A 16697-nucleotide genomic window follows, 5' to 3' on the forward strand; every position below is an offset into this window, starting at 1 on the left:
ATTCAAGAAGTTATGGCCCTGCTGCCGCCTCCTCCTCCCCTCTGCCGTGCCTCAGCATCCCACTGCAGAGCCAGTGTCACATGCCTACATCTCAACCACTTTGCAGAGTCCAGCATCTTAGCTTATCTTAGTTTTTGGTAAGCAGTCTTGATTTTGCACCAAGTACCAGACACCTGCTCTGCTGCAGGGGCAATAACCTCCCACAGAAGCACTGACAAGCCAGCAGGAGTGGTAAATTCTTAAGCCAAAGGACCAGTTTGCAAGAGTACATTTAACAAAGCCCTAAACTAAAAGAGAAAGGCTGGAATTCCAAACCTGAGCACAAGCTTAATACAGAAAGGATGAGTCATACAAAATAAACAAAAAGACTGGTAAGCTCACTTTTTTTTTCAGTACTAGGAACTTTCCCCTCAGAACCTACCTCTCAGGAGTAGAGTATACACGGAGAAAATAAAATTCTATCACAAATAAAATACTTCCAATAGCTGGCAATTCCCAGGAAAGGCTCTGAGTTCTAACATATCTGCCCTGTACATCTGAACTATCCAGCTATCTTGTCACTGTCCACTGAACAGATTGCTAGGTAAGTTTAAACATGTTCTTTACCTCGGCTCAGAACAATGCATCTTGTTTCACTTTCCCTGATCTTACATCCTCTCTTTCCTAGCAATTTCTTCTAGTCTCCAACAATCCTCTGCCTCTTCTACAATAGTCTGAAAAACTGTTGCAGAACACTGCGAAATTCTCTATGAGGAGTGAACTGAAATGATCACAATTACTCTCCCTACAACCACTTTAGATTATCAGGATAGTTCTATCTCCTGCTTCAGCCTTCACCTATATTCTATTTTGTCTTTCTATCACACTAAGTTTCATCAAGGCTTTAAATTCTTTCTCTGCAGTCCAGAGACAATACAAAAATGTATCAAAAAATTTTTTTTGTCTTAAAACCTATTAAAAATCTGTACAGACATGCACACAGTCTCATGATATTAATAATAAATTACTACAGTCTCACTTTTCAAACATAACAAGCCATCATCAAAAATTGTTAAAAATCAGCTTTATCTTTGGTTGGGTTGTGGGTTTTTTTATTATTATTAACTGAAAGTTCACAGGTCACCGCCATGGATCTGGTACACAAGCGTAGACTTTTAAAAACAAGTGTCTTGCTTTTAAATCCAGAGCTGTTCCTTTTATGTTGATGGCATTTCACAAATTGGACTTCGGCTGAAAAGCTTCAGGCAGGCTTGAACAGAGACAGTCTGTGGCAACTGAGCTGCCTTCAAAGCACTCGCCGACAGTCTCAAAAAACCCCAACCAGTCTAGAAGGTCAGTATAATATTCACCTCCTCACTAAGTTGTTTTTAAAATCTTAATGGCTCTCCGCTATCTCAATGTTTCTTTTCCAGCTGCTGTAGTTGCCCAGTAGTTGCATTTATAGGTTCATTAAATTCAGGGAACTCGAGGCAATGCTCTGCAGGTAGTTTGTTCTCTGAAACGATGTTTTCTACACTCAAAAAGTTTGAGAGCCCATAGTCTAGAACAAGTGGACATCAGCACAGCATTAATAAAGCACTCATCATTATCAGACACTTCCAGGCAGATCTGGCACCTCATACAATTAAAGCTGTTCACAAATCAGTGCTCCCTAGTGAGCTGTCTGTTCAGCTAAACATAAATTGGCGCGTTAGTGTGTAATCACTCTGCGTGGTTTTCCTTTTATAACCCTCTTCATACCAGTAACAATGCTCTAAAGCAGCAGATTCTCATTCTGAGGAAACAAAAAAGGAAAAAAATAGATGCCAGTGCTAAAGAGCTCAGACCTAAGCTAAAAGAATACCCTCTCAATTCTGAAATTTCAGTTCATTAAAGTGTATAAAAGCTCAGAAAATCATTCCTTTTTACCATGACACACAAGTAGAAAGGGGTTATATTGAAATGAAGTGACAATGTTCAAAATGAGGGCTGGGAATTATTTATCCATCTACAAAGAACTGAAAGCACAGCTTAGCATAAAAACCTCTTGCTGTCTAGAGTTGGATGCCATCCCCTTAGAAAGCAGCCACTGCGGTATTAAAACCAGAGTAAAACTTTATGAGAGAGATGTCTTTTTCCTTCCGTTTTTTATAGCCCCAAGATTTCTTTGTTCTTACTTAATGGTAATAGTCACATCCATCAGTTTATCTGTTACAATCGTGCCAAGGACATGGTGTCGAACTGCAGTGAGCGTCAGTATACTAGGAGAGGACCTGTAAATCAAAGTAACAGAGATATGAATTCAAGATCCCCCTCCTAAAGAAAATAACCAAATCTTATTTAGCAGAGTTTGTGCTCCCATCCCTAAGTTTGAAGTGATTTATAAAACACAATATACAAATTACACAGCAAAGCTGTAGTGCTGAGATGATAGCATACTGGAAAGGGAGCATTTTCCAGCTCTGAACCCCAAACCACTGCATGACACTGGCCAAATCAATTCGTTCCTTTGTGCCTCCTGCTTCCTCTCAAGCTAAAGCTGATTTGATTGATTTCGTATGTACAATCCTTTTACACACAGCAGAAGGACACTCAGAAGTTTGTCATATTAGACATAGTTCAAGACACCCCAAGTCTAATGGTGCTTTGCTGCCAAAAGAGGGTTTCTGCTTCTATCCATTCACTCACTTTGTGCTGGCTCTCATGTTTAGCACACCTCTCTTTGAAGTACTTTTAATTCACTAACACAGCAGAAAAGAATCAGATTTTAATGCTGAATTTGTTTTCTGCCATGTTAATGAATTAGAAGTAGTCTGGGAGCAGAAATCCTCTTTTTGGAAGCAAAGAGCCATTAAACACATTGCTAGACCATAACCTATAACTAACTAATAAAACACGGCTGACTTAGGAAGATCAGCACCGCTTACTTGTGATTAGGATGAATATTTATTCAGCTTGCAAAAACTGGGGTGAGCAGAATCAAATCACCAGAGAGTCATGGCACTAGGGACGTACAACGGTGGTACATGCCTCCTAGTAAACTTACTATCCTATCTTTTGCATTTCAACTCTCACAAGTGATCAACAGTTTCCACTGAAATATCTCTGCTTTGTTACAAAGCAAAACCAACATTAAACAGACAGAAGGTTGACAACAATATCCATTTAAAGTAGCAAAAGCATCTTTAAAGCCTATCATTAGTTGATTATTTTTTTTAAAACTAGAAAGGGCAAGAGAACAGATGTGATACACTTTGCTAAAGCTTCCCTCTATTGGTTAGAGACAGTCATAGCAACACATCCTGAATTGCTGAAAGAAAGCAGCTGCAGCGGAAGGAAGCTTTATGAAAGCATACCGATAGGCATAAGATCAAAAACAGATTTTGCTCTTACGTGTCATAAGTGTAATACTCATGTTCAAACTGGTGGCAGGAACGTGGGGTCACTTCATATACACCTGTAAACATTAAGTCAAAGAATGATCCGCTGGAAAAAATTCAAGCTTACTGTGTTGGCTAAATTCTCAAGATCACATGAGCCCTAAGGTATAGAAACAATTGCAAATTTTGACTATATATCTATTGCCTTCCACATAGACACCTGTAAATTAATTCACCTCTGTTCAGTCATAGATCACTGTTGGAAGCTGCACAGCGTTTCTAACGTACACTGATATAAAACACAATTAGGCATCACTTACAGATAAACATAATTACAAAAACAAACCAAACAAGCTCAGAAGTAACCTATTATGGTCCCATAGCTGATACAATGGTTCTGTAATCAGTCAAAGGGTATTACTGTATTGTGAATGAGACCACTGGCTCTAAGGATGAAATGTTCAAAGCTGAAAACTGAATCAAAGCCAAACAAATTTGTTAACTGTTTTGCTAAGGGGCCATAACAGAGAATTAGCTCTAAGACACTAAAAGGAGGAGGGAAAAAAAAAAATCTAATTCTAAAACATTCTTTTTTCCTTTTATAGATAATCCTGTGGTACTTTTAACAGTTATCCCTCAAGAATCCTGTATTGAAATGAAACTTCTATTTGTCAGTCACATTAGAATGTGACAAATAGAACCCATATGAACAAGATTATTTTACCATACTCTTCATTCATCAAAGATCAACGCCCTTCACCGAGTCCAAAAAAAAAATTATTTTACTTCTGGAATCTATATTTAGGTGAAGGACTAAATAGTAGGAGAATTGTAAAAACTTAGAACAGAGCATTTATATACAGATGTAAATAAAACTGCCTCTCAGAAACCACAACAGCTTGGTTTGGGTTTTTTTTTAAATTCCCAGCAGTATTAGTTGACTGGTTCTTTTTAGTTTTTTAAACCAACATTTCAGAGCTGTTACCTGGCTTTGAAAGACAGAATCTATTAACTCCTTTGGACAGGTTATAAACACCAACGTTCTCTGGTCCATTTCCATCCTGATAAAATTCCTGTGAAGGCACAACACAATTCACTATCAGTAACTACCAAACAACCAAATGAAAACAGTATTTGCCTAAAGACACATTAATGCTTCTCTTTTATAGCAGCTAACAACACAAGACCGTTTTACCAAATCTAAGAGACAAATCTCAAAGCACTCTAAACATCAATGTTGCTGTGCTATATGACTCCCTAGAGACATGAGAAAGCCTTGATTCCAAGCATAACCCAACCTACCTACACAAGTTCACTGAAAAAATACAAGGACATTTGTTACCTACGTACCAGTGTAATTGCGTGAGAAAGAGAACACCTCAGCATATATCCAGTCTGCCTGAATTCTACTCCCAAAACATCTTCCTCCATGACTTCCAACTCCAAAGACTTATTCTTCCAGCACCAGTCTTCATGTACAATGCTTACTAGAATACACACCACACAAAGCATTTTAGTAATGTAAAACTGTCTGAGTAAGGGCAGGTTTTGTGGTATAAAAAGCTTGTATCACTCTAACTTCCCTGACAATAATCTTCAAAGCCAGATATACAACGACTGTAGTAGCAGACCTGGCTCACAGCACTGCAGCATCACCAGGTGTCCAGCACATCTCGTAACAGAAAAGCTATTATAAAAAAGAATAATGAAGTCTGGTCACCCCAGAAAGTTCTGCAATGTGCACTACCATTGTGATAGTCAAAGAAGCCTAGAGGACATTAGAACCTAACTCCAATTTCACCTGGCAGAAAGATGTTTTGACTAGTGTATAAAAAGAGCCATCTGTATATACTCCTTCTACACCTTTCCCTGGAAAACAATTTATTTTCATAGTAGGCCAAGGCAGGCTGGCCAAAACACATATTGCTCTTAGGAGAGGTACTCTGGAAGCAGAAGAACTAGGGTGTGCCCCTGTTCTTAGGCTTGGGACAAGTCAGTTCACGATAAAGTCCTTTTTCCTCACACCAGCCATGTAGACCCTAAAACTTAGGGGAGCAGTTACCTGTAAGCTGACAAAAGGGTCAAACATACAAGATTAAGAAAACTTGATGCACTGTTATATAGTATTTTTCCAGATTCTCTCAAGTTTCAGAACTAGTTCCAAGTCAGGCATACTGTACACAGTATCCATAATAACAAAAGTATACAGATTAAGTCACAAATTTAGCTACTAAGGTAACACTTCAAGCAGTTCCCCATAATCCTACCTTTATATTTGCCAGGTAGCACATTTTCAAATGCAAAGGCCACTGAGTTCATGTTTCCAGAGAGCTGCAGGTTGCGTTTTTCACCCTGGCGGCTCACAGACTGTAATGTCACCATCAGATCACCACAAGCATCTGTGCAGAAAAGACAGCAGAAAATGAGACTGCATTCTGGCTTGCCACCTTTGTCTCCAAAACCCCTACTCCAAGCAAGCTTCATGTGTACTAAGATTAAAATGATTACTCTCTTCCAGTAGAGAACATTTCCAGTTAAAACTCTTACTCTTACTTCTTAAGCACATGTTTACCAGTGCTTTTTTGCATTCTTCAGGAAGTTCAAGAGCGTTAATCATATTCTTTTATGTAATGACAAGTAACAACCAGAGGCCAACATTAAACCCCTGGGTCCACCTTGCTCTGCAGAGACTACAGGGCCCAGAAAACACCTGAAAGACAGAACACCAAGTGCAGAGAGGATTCAGAGAGGAAAAAGGAAGGGATGAAAATGACAAAAGTCAAGCTCCAATCACCATCTGCTGAAATCAGTGGGTAATCAAGGAAAATAGCAGGAGAGAGGACCTCAGACTGAAATAAAGACAAAAAGCTTGTGAAAGAGAACAGATGGCAAGCTTCTGTTAACAGCCTGAGCCTCTATCCTACAGGTTTTTACATGCACTGCTTTTTTTTTTTTTTTCCCCAAAATGTCTTTTTTACCTCCACTACTTCTCTGATTGATGTACAGTATCTCTAGTATCAGCCAGGAGCATTTCCTTCCAGAACTTACCCACCTTCTGAGGAAGGCAAACAGGTCAGAATTCCTTCCTGAGGAAGGAATACTTGCTTATTCCTACCAAGTATTAAAAATAGGTACATAACTTTACTCCAAACTTTATTAAGGTACCTTATTAGGCTGTAAGGTCTCCCAAAAAAAGAGCCGCTTTACCTATGTGCTGGAAGTTAATTTATTTATCTGCTGATGGGGCTAACCACAGCAAGTGTCTTGATCTAAACAGTACTCATTCACACATGCAGTGCTGAAGTTCTCTGTTCCCGTTTCCACTTCACTTTCAAAATTGGCTTACCTAAACAAGAGATCTTCCCTGAGACGGACGCCAAAAACTGAGAGAAGGTCACATCCATTACTGGTCTGTCTGTAACAGTAACAGGGAACATTTTGGGTTTCAAAGCCAATCCTGCTCTGGTCTCAGCCTCTGGAATAACTACCTGTAGAGTATATGACATCAAGCCATCACCAGCTTTTAAATACCAGTCCAAATACATCCACTCTGCTGAGTTCAATTCACTTACCAGAAATCAGAAAATAGAAATTTACTGTAAATCCCAGGCAAAGCAAAACCAGCCTCCCAAATATGCTTTTCAAAATTCTGTATTAAAAATCCTCCAAAGAACTGCAATAAAACTGAGCTAAAAATCCTCTAAACAGCTCAGTTTCAAAAGTCTGAGTGAATTTCACTGCTGCTTCTACATTAGGCTATTTCATTATCTGTAAGAACAGTTAAAGAACTTATAACCATGCACTTCCTTATCTTCCAGCCTGCACTATCACCCACAATGCAAAATTCATGGTGGTTGTGCTACAGGTTCTGCTGTGACCTATAATCTCGGGAACCATTTAGGCACCTGATAAAGGTACGCATTACATGTCTTACTCACAGGATAATATATTAAGATAAGAAGTGATCTAAGGGTCACCACAACTAAGAGGAGAGAGAAATAAGAACTTTCAACCTCAACAGCCTGATCTCCTTTTAACAAGTGTAAAGGACAAGGAGCATGGGAATCTCAGCTTATTAAGGAAAAAAAATAAAAAGGAAATAACTGTCACTGTTTAAATAGTGCAAACAGGAGAAAAGGACCAGGAAAATCTAAATTCAACTTCTCAAATTTTAGAAATCGAATCTTTAAAATCTTCTCAGGACAGTTCTACAATGAAGAACTGGAAGCTCATTCTTACCTGAACATTGTATGTACCCGATTTTGCCTTAAAACAAAATGCCCCGTGAGGGTCAGTTTCTGTTGTAACCAGTGATGCTTTGTCCTTGTCTTGAGGCATCATGGTTACCTTGTATTTACTAATCTGTTTGACGATGTCAGGGAAACGAGTTACTGAGATCCGGCCACACACACTGAATCTGTTAAATAAGAGCCAGCCATCAGACTAAATATCTTGATGTGACAAAGCTCATTAAAAATATACTTGTTTTAAAACTTCCTTTAAAAGTAAACCTCACTATGTTGAGGTACTAACACATGAATTGGAATGGATTTCTCCTGAAGGAGTGTTCATATCAAAGAGATACTATAACCGAACACAGCGGAGCACGTGCAAACTCATGTGTGATTAATGGGATCTTTTCTTTTACAATGAAGTCACCATGATGTTATGTTTTTATTTACAAGCAACTTGCTTCACTCTGCCCCCCCACCAACCCAATCACCTCAAGCCTTCCCCACCCCCACCCCCACCCCAGCTAGGCAGGTGTCCTGGTTTCAGCAGGGATAGAGTTAATTTCCTTCCTAGTAGCTGGTACAGTGCTGTGTTTTGGATTTAGGGTGAGAATAATGTTGATAACACACCAATTGTTTTAGTTGCTGCTAGGCAGTGCTTACAGTAGTCAAGGACTTTTCAGCTTCCCATGCTCTACCGACTGGGAAGGCTGGGGGTGCACAAGAAGCTGGGAGGGGGCACAGCCAGGACAGCTGACCCAAACTGGCCAAAGGGACATTCCATACCATGGGACGTCATGCTCAGTATATAAAGCTGGGGGAAGAAGAAGGAAGGGGGGGATGTTTGGAGTGATGGCATTTGTCTTCCCAAGTCACCGTTACGCATGATGGAGCCCGGCTTTCCTGGGGATGGCTGAACACCTGCCTGCCCATGGGAAGGAGTGAATGAATGCCTTGTTTTGCTTTGCTTACGTGCGCTGCTTTTGCTTTACCTATTAAACTGTCTTCATCTCAGCCCACGAGTTTTCTCACTTTTACCCTTCCGATTCTCTCCCCCATCCCATTGTGGGGGGAGTGAGCGAGCGGCTGTGTGGGGCTTAGTTGCCAGCTGAGGTTAAACCACAACAGCAGGCAACTGACTTAGGATTGCCATCCCTCAGGTTTTATATGGTTTGAAATGTTTTGTGTCAAAGACCTCAAATATGATAGGTAATTCACTTGAACACAACCCTAGTACACCTACGTTTGTGAAAACACAAGACGACAAATTAGAAGCTGTTAAGTTTTACTTTTCACCTTCAACATTACAACATATTTAGTGACTGAAAAAACTGTAACTGATCATTTAACAGCACACGGGGTTTTTTTCCTAATTAGCTAGCTAAGTCTGCATGATCTAGTTGCCATTTGCCTCAGTAAATTCCTAGTTTTCACTTCTCCAGAAGGTTGCCACTATTTTCTCCTCCAGGAGAAGCTCCTGGACAGAGAAGCACACCCCTTTTGTCTTCCTCAGCCCACACTGTATCTCCCACCACTGCCTTACACTCCCAAAATCATCCTGTTACCATTACACAGGCTTATGCCCAGCACTCAAAGAATCACAAACAAGAAAAAGAATATATATATAACAACTTGAGAGTGATGAGTAATAAAATGTACAACGTACAAAATGTGCAACACTGCACCAGACAGTTATGTAACTTCACTCTTGCACAGAAGGAGGGTATCTGAAGTGCAGCATCAGCGGCAGAAAGCCTCTCTGTTCCTTTCTTGGTTCACATACAGTTCTCTAATTGCTCAATATACCCATGTCTTAGCGTCTTCATTTCCAAGGGAGAGGTTATTAAGAGGCTGCTCTAAGCCTTAACTAGTACTGAGCAAAATACTGTGGACAAAACATTACTCTGCACTCACACTGTCCTATTTACCTTGCATTTCTCGAGCAGTATTTAGCTCCTGACAACAGCATGCAAGTCTGGGCATGACATGGGAAAGGACCACCCATTTTCAAGACCTTGTCCACATATCAAATTACATTTTCATCATGATACCAGTACTTACCCTGTTGCAATGATATTTGCTAGCTGAGGTGTATTTGGTGCAATCTTCACTGTAATAGTATCAAAGAAGAGATGCTCTTTCCTGGCGTGAATTGTGTATGTACCTGTTGTTATGTTCTCAAGGCGGAAAGAGCCATCAGCTTTTGTTTTTACTGTAACAAATAAAGAGATGAGTTAAAAAACAGAGCATGTCTGGGCTGTCTATCCTTATGTGTCAAAAGAGCTAGAGGGCATGCACTGCTTTAGGCTATTTTTAATTTACATTGCACAGCAAAGAAACAGTATTATGCTTTCTTACTAGACCAACCTTCATTTCTGCATTTCAAAGCACGATTTGGCATATGGAAAGTATAAGAAATTTTCTGCAGCAGAACAAATGAACACCTAATATTCTCATCTAAGCCAGAAAACGCAAAATTAGTGAACTGCATGAAAAAGTTTAATGTTTCAAATAAATTGCAACAGAAGTAGTGTATTATCCTGAAGGCTTAATTCCATCTCAAACACTATTCCTGTACTTAAGCTTAATACAGGCTTCCCTGTAGCAACAAAGACCAAGACCACTGCATACCTTTAATCTGATTGTTCAGAGTCACCGTGGCATTGGCAACTCCTTCTCCTTCAGGACCATTCAACACCCTGCCTGTGACAGAGAAACCCATCACATGGAAAACAGGCTGAAATAGGAAAAAAGTTAACATTAATCTTTACTCAGTAAAAGCAAACACACACCTATAGGAATCAACACCGACTGTTTTACACACACACACACATATATAAAGGAAATATATTTCCAGCTTTAGGAAAAAAAATTTACCAGGATAATCACAATGAAAGTACATATCAATCTCCAGGCATACTGTTACCCTAAGTACAGGAACAGATTCTCAATTTATCTGCATCAGTACAGTTCAGAAGGCCCAAGTCACAGATCATAATGCCATTACACAAGGCACTCTGCACACCATACAAACTTACAGGCTCTTCTCCAGAGATTTGACAATCTGAATGAGTAAATTTAAGCAACCTGAAAGACTATTGCCTGTTCGCAACATGCACATGAAAGTGAACATAGCAGACAGCTTTTCCCTATTTTGTTTCTTCCTAGTAAAAGGGACTAAAGTGCAGAAATACAGTACAATGTCAGATATTGTCTTCTACCTGCTGTGCAAGAGGGTATGCGTAACAAATGTCTTCAAATTTGTTACAAAGAAGTTTTTCCATAACACACCTGCTTTCTGCTAAAATCAGTTATACTTTTACAGGAATGAATGGCACAAAAAGATTATTTCCTCTGAATGCCTTACCTCAATTTGTAAGCTGTCATGCTCTACAAGGAAGTCCAATCTAGATGGAGCAACATCAAAGGTAATTCTCTCTCCCCTGTAGAATGGTATCTGAAAGAAGACACATCGTTTTGATTCCTAAGAAGCTATGACAACAGAATTGTTCTCCTTTACTATTTTCCATGTCTTTATCACCATCAGACACCTCTATGAAGGGTCGAATGGGCTGCAAACTTCCTGGAAAAAATAACTCAGGGGGATGGAGACAAGAATAAAGGTAGTATTTCAAGACTGTTTGATGGAAACCATATGAGATTACCCAAAGGGTCAGAAAAGTAACGCCCTACTCAGAATACAGCAAAGGTACTTGGATGTGCAAGAGCTTACAGACAGGAGACTATATGATCGCCAGAAGGGTTAAAGGAATGAGAGAAGTTTGAATCCCACTTCTAGATCATGCAGACTGAGAATGCAGAACAATCATTCTAGGCAGTGCACAGACAACCATGCTCCCACACTACCTGGACATAATAAAGAGCACGGGGGGAAAAAAAAAAACAAAAAACAGAGAACTTAAAGGACATGAGGTGGCTGTAGTCAACTGAAACTTTCATTCTCCCGGCAGCCTCTAGGTGTGGTTCTGTGCCTGGCCAATGTATTGAGGTAATTCAGAGCCTGATTTGCAAATAAGCCCTTCCTCAGAAACCACACCACAGAGCCCCATCACAGCAACTTACTTCACTGTCATATACATTAGGTTGGAGGTTCCTATTCCAATTATTTCATTCAATTCAAAATATTTCAACTATTTCTGTTTTAACAGCTACAAAGTTATGCATGATCTAGTTTAGAAAATGAAAGTTAACAACCCAGTGGATAAACAAGCAATGAACTTTCTAGCTACTTACCACAGTGTATTTGCCACTTGGCAGAGAAAGAAAGCTGAAAGATCCATCTTCCTTTGATAGAACATTGCACAAATAGGACAGAGACTCATCTCTTGACTGGAATCCATCCACAGGAGAAATATTGCAGCCCACAACATCCTGTGACAATAAATGCAATACAACTTTTTTCCCATGGGAGAACAAAGAAAATAATTTCAGAGGGGATGTAGGAGGGTTCAGAATACTATACTGTGAATGAAGGATGGGAAGTACAAAACCATTTTAGAGGCCAAGGTTGATATAGCATGGCTTACAATTCATGTATAGGTAAAAGAGGAAAAAACAACCAATAATCAACTTTATGGTAACAAAGACAGAAAACTGGGAAATTCAACATCCCCCAGTACCCCAGAACAGCACTGCATGTCTTAACATTAACTGACTTCAGTTCTGTGGACAAGGTTAACATTACAGAACAGAGCTCTACTCTATGTTAACAAATCACAGTACATGACCAAATGTTTCACACTCATTTCATGACACACTTCTAAGGTGGCAATAGAAGCTGTTGAACTTTGTTTTCACATCAAGAGGACAAAGAGCAATTTGAGGATTTGTCTGGCAACATCTTGTGTCTTGTGCCAGAAGCTGGTCTTTCACCATGGAGAAGTGTCATCCTCATGAGGGAACACATTTACTAACCAACATTTAATATGCGAAAAGGTGTAACTGGAAAAATATTGTCTTAAAATTGTAGCCCTTAACCCTGCTGACCCACAGGGAATATACAGATCAATAACATGCTGTGAACCATATTATAATTTGCACTTGTTGCTTGCTTCAGTTCAGGTTTTACGTCTTCTATGTCCCTGAACAGCCTGATTGTTGAGGAACCTGGTTGTTTGAAAACAGTAATGAAGAGTTCAAGAGTTGAAATTAAAAGAATTTTCTAATTTCTTGTGTCCGAAAAATATGTAGACCTTAAGCCTCAATTTTGCCAACATTTAAACAGGCAGCTATTGTGTTACACATCTGAGTAATTCCATGGAGGTCACGTGAAAACTCAGCACGTACAACAAATGTTGTATTACAAGGGCCTTGTTAAAAAAAACCAACAACCTCAAAAAACAAACAAAAAAAATACAGCTTGAGGGGTTATACAGTTTATGTTTTCTATGAGCCAAGTTCAATGAAGGACAGAGATGAGTAACAGGGCAATATGAATCTAGAAGCTATTTAGCTGCTTCTTATTTATGTCCATACTCATATTGAAAAGGTACTGATAGACCATTACCTCTTTAGTGACCGAAGAAGAGAAAAGGAGAAACATGACCCCTTTCATTGGTTCTCCATCACTCCTTACTGACCCAGAAACATTGTAGCCAGCAACAATCAGAGGGCTAGCAGCATAAGCATTAGAATTCAACACCCGTACCACTGTGTTTGACTGAAATACAGAAACACATACATTTTCATCAAAAGTAGGCATTAGATCTCCTTTACAGCACCTAAATAACAATCAGAAGCTGTATATTGAACAACAGAAACAGAGGCCAGAGCAGCAGTACTCAAAGAGGGTCCACGGGCTATTCAAAACACGAAGACGCTAAAGCAAAGATACTTTGCAAAACAGCATTTTTCCTGTTTCACTGATTTAGGAATTCGTCAGGATCTTAGAGCTCCCCAGAAAGCAAGCAGTCTGAGAAGGAAGGATTACAGCATCTGCTATAATATTCAAGCTCCTACAAAATGTATAGGATTAGAAGACCAAAAGCAAGAGCTCATTTGCCAGTCATTCCCTGGCTGGCTCTGCTATCTCCAAACTGGGCCTGCACGAGGCAGTTTCTTGACTATCTAAATTAAAATTATGAAAACTCCATTAACCTTGTCCACTCACAAAAATCCTTCCTCACACTAGTTGATCAAGACAAGGTCTAGCAGATCCGCCCTTACTAAACAGGTAAACCAGAACTTTTGTAGGCTCTAACCTCTTTCAACATCCAGGTAGGATGAGATGCAAAGATTTCATATTCACCAGGAAGCACTTTAAAGAAAGCAAACCTGCAAGGCAAGAAAGGGGTTACATCTTTTCAGAAACAGTCACAAACATTTGTTTACAAAAAACAATTCAGACTCTATACACGTTAAAAAAATATTTCAGAACTACTATAATCCCAGTCGATACGGCAGAATTGAAAGAACCTTGTGAAAATGAACAGTATGCACCACCCACACTCACTTTCCTCCAGGTTGTGTAATAGTTGCTTGTATGTTTATGTCACTGCCAGCATTTCTCAGTACAACCTGGACTCCAGCAGGACCTAATGTCTGACCTTTGCTGAGAACCTGTCAAAAAGAAGAGAAACCAGAGTATAAATAGATAAAAATAACTTGCAGAGCTGAAGTAGAATGTTTTTATGAAGGTAGAATTAGCATAAGATGAAATAAATAAAGATAAAGGAGTCTAACCTTTCCATTCACAGAAAACCCTGTGAACACAAAGTTAATATCACCTCCCTTTGTGCAAATGTCATTAATGCCATCCACATGGATGTCTACACTGGTTGGTTCTGGAGGGGAAGAACAATGAAACAGCATGGTAGTTAGTGACAGAGCAATCATGAAGCAATTCTACTTTAGCTTTACAAAACTCTTACAGAAATGCACTAACTCAAGCACACACATGTTGCTCTGGAAGTCTTGCCTCAGCAAAGTTAAACCACCCACAAATCCTGATGCTGAAAAACCTCTTTCCCCCTCCCGTTGCAGCCATTTCTGTCAAAAACCCACATTCCTTCAAATCAGTTCACGGGTTACTTTGTCAGTGTCTACCTTATAGCTTTATTTTGCTCTGGTACAGTAAGTACATTTTTAGTTATTAAAACCATACAGTAGGACTTATCTCTTTTGAAAAGCACTCGATTTTCCCTGCCAACTGTAAGTTAGAGATAGTTAAGTTCCACATTGCAGATACACTGTCCTATTGTAAGAAGACATACGAGCACTTACCGAAACTCCACCCTAGGGGAGGCTCAATTTTGAGAATGAAATCCCCCTAAAAATAAAAAAGCAATAACTGTCTTCACTGATCTAAATTCAATTTAGCTAAAGGATGAAAAAAAAAGTCAGAACACAAGCATCATGCTGCAGAGAGTGACACAAGACTCAACTGTCACGTTCTCCTTTCCTCCTACCTAAGATGCTCTGTTCAAAGACGCAGCAATATCTACCCAGACAGGCTGGGATGCTGGGCTCACATCCAGCCAGCTAAGAGCAAAAATTAAGTATCATCGTGTTTATACCGCTTCCAGACCAAACCTGGCTCATGTTCAAGCAGCTCAGTGTTAGAAAGTGTTCAAATCTATCTCTATCTGCCCCAACAGATGTGCTCTAAATCAGCCTTTAGTATTTCCACTAGGAGGTCCTACTCAGCCATTCTGCCCAAACATGGGATAGCAAAATTTCAAGCCTATTAAAAGCTCTGCACCAAAAGGGATCCTCTTTACATCAGTGGGCACCACATATGTTCTGTCACATGTGTTCTGAAGTTCATCCGTGGAAAGGCTCAAAGACCTAAGAATGAAATGACTGAGATCAGAAAGCATCTTACATTCCTAGATTTGGAAGGGAAGGATTTATTTCTGATCCCTAAGTTAACTAGCTCTTTAAAATAGCAAAAGACTTCGACCATCTGAGGGCAGCTTGTATTTAATTTGAATTTTTCCAGTCTAAATAGACGTCAAACTTCTGATACATTCTGAGCTTCCTGTATCGTTATTTTCTTAAGACATTTTTAATATCTGCAATTAGTCATTCAAGTTATTTTCAATTCAGTCACATCAAAACACATTCTTATACAGATTTATTTTCACTTCTATAGGTAGATAACTGAAAGCTTTATCTGTACTCTGTAGGAACCCATACTTTTTGTGAGTATTTGTACAGCTGCTAGCACATGGTTGTTGGCAGCAACTCAGGCTCCCAATGCTGCAGTCATACAGATAAACAGCACAAACACAACACCACAGCTAAAGTTACCTGGCTTTTCTCATGATAATACTTAGCACTGAGAAATAAAATAGTTGCATTACAAAAAGAAACAGTTGAAAGTTTGGTCCAAAATTAAATAATGTCCCAACTCAAATGCTTCACGGGTGGGCGTTGTTCGACGTTTAATCTGCTGGCAGCTCCTGCCTCCAGCGTAGAGGAGACAGCACTGGTATTTCAGTTTCTTACCTTATCATAGAGGGGAATCATGAAATACCCATTGTTCGGAGCGCAATCTGTCTGGTATTTCAGAGTACCATGTTTTGTATATAACTTAATCTGAAAGAAACAAACAAAAAGCACAAAAAGATATTTTAAAAAACGTGAGCAAAGCTGGAACCAGGCATTCTCTAACCAAGTGCTTTTACACGGCAGCGCCCGCGAGTCCCCAGGGAGCAACAGGGAAAAGGTTTATTGCAAGAAGACTACAATCTGCCAGGCAAAGCCGGCAAAGAGTTCACTCCCGGGCTCAGAAGAAAACGCTTAAGGAAGAGCCCCACTTCAACCGAAACCACGCCGCAACCACACTCAACTCAAGCAGCGGCCAGGGCAAAAGGGCTTAAGTCACGCCGCGCAGCCAGACCCCCGGGCCAAGCCTTTACAGCCAGCCAGAGAACAGGGTGCGAGGGCCGCCAGGCGCCCTCCTCCGGCCCCGGCCGGCTGAGGGGAAGGGCGACGGCGCCCACCTCGATCAGGGAGTAGTTGATCTCCACGTCGGACTTGACGAAGCCGCCGCAGCCCACGACGATGTCCTCGGAGCCCCGCGCCAGGGCGCAGCAAAGCGCGCAGACTAGCGCCGCCGCCCAGGCCCGCATCCCGCCGCCGC

The 16697-nt window shown here is 40.2% G+C and overlaps 1 protein-coding gene across 1 annotated transcript in view; it reads right to left on the reverse strand.

The window, feature by feature from the left end:
• NOMO2 (NODAL modulator 2) overlaps positions 1-16697 on the reverse strand; it is a 29918-nt gene extending 13221 nt beyond the window's left edge. The window contains exons 1-18 of the mRNA XM_076351255.1: positions 16558-16697; positions 16061-16150; positions 14834-14879; positions 14294-14394; positions 14064-14170; positions 13813-13885; positions 13119-13271; positions 11846-11983; positions 10959-11048; positions 10223-10328; positions 9653-9803; positions 7599-7776; positions 6706-6847; positions 5627-5758; positions 4710-4846; positions 4345-4432; positions 3373-3436; positions 2157-2252 (exon numbers count right to left, since the gene is read on the reverse strand). Of these exons, the coding sequence (XP_076207370.1) occupies positions 2157-2252; positions 3373-3436; positions 4345-4432; positions 4710-4846; positions 5627-5758; positions 6706-6847; positions 7599-7776; positions 9653-9803; positions 10223-10328; positions 10959-11048; positions 11846-11983; positions 13119-13271; positions 13813-13885; positions 14064-14170; positions 14294-14394; positions 14834-14879; positions 16061-16150; positions 16558-16686 (2021 nt within the window). The 5' untranslated portion in view covers positions 16687-16697. The remainder of the gene's footprint in view (positions 1-2156; positions 2253-3372; positions 3437-4344; positions 4433-4709; positions 4847-5626; positions 5759-6705; positions 6848-7598; positions 7777-9652; positions 9804-10222; positions 10329-10958; positions 11049-11845; positions 11984-13118; positions 13272-13812; positions 13886-14063; positions 14171-14293; positions 14395-14833; positions 14880-16060; positions 16151-16557) is intronic.

The sequence above is a fragment of the Aptenodytes patagonicus genome, chromosome 13 (assembly GCF_965638725.1).
Source record: "Aptenodytes patagonicus chromosome 13, bAptPat1.pri.cur, whole genome shotgun sequence".
Classification (NCBI taxonomy): Eukaryota; Metazoa; Chordata; class Aves; order Sphenisciformes; family Spheniscidae; genus Aptenodytes; species Aptenodytes patagonicus.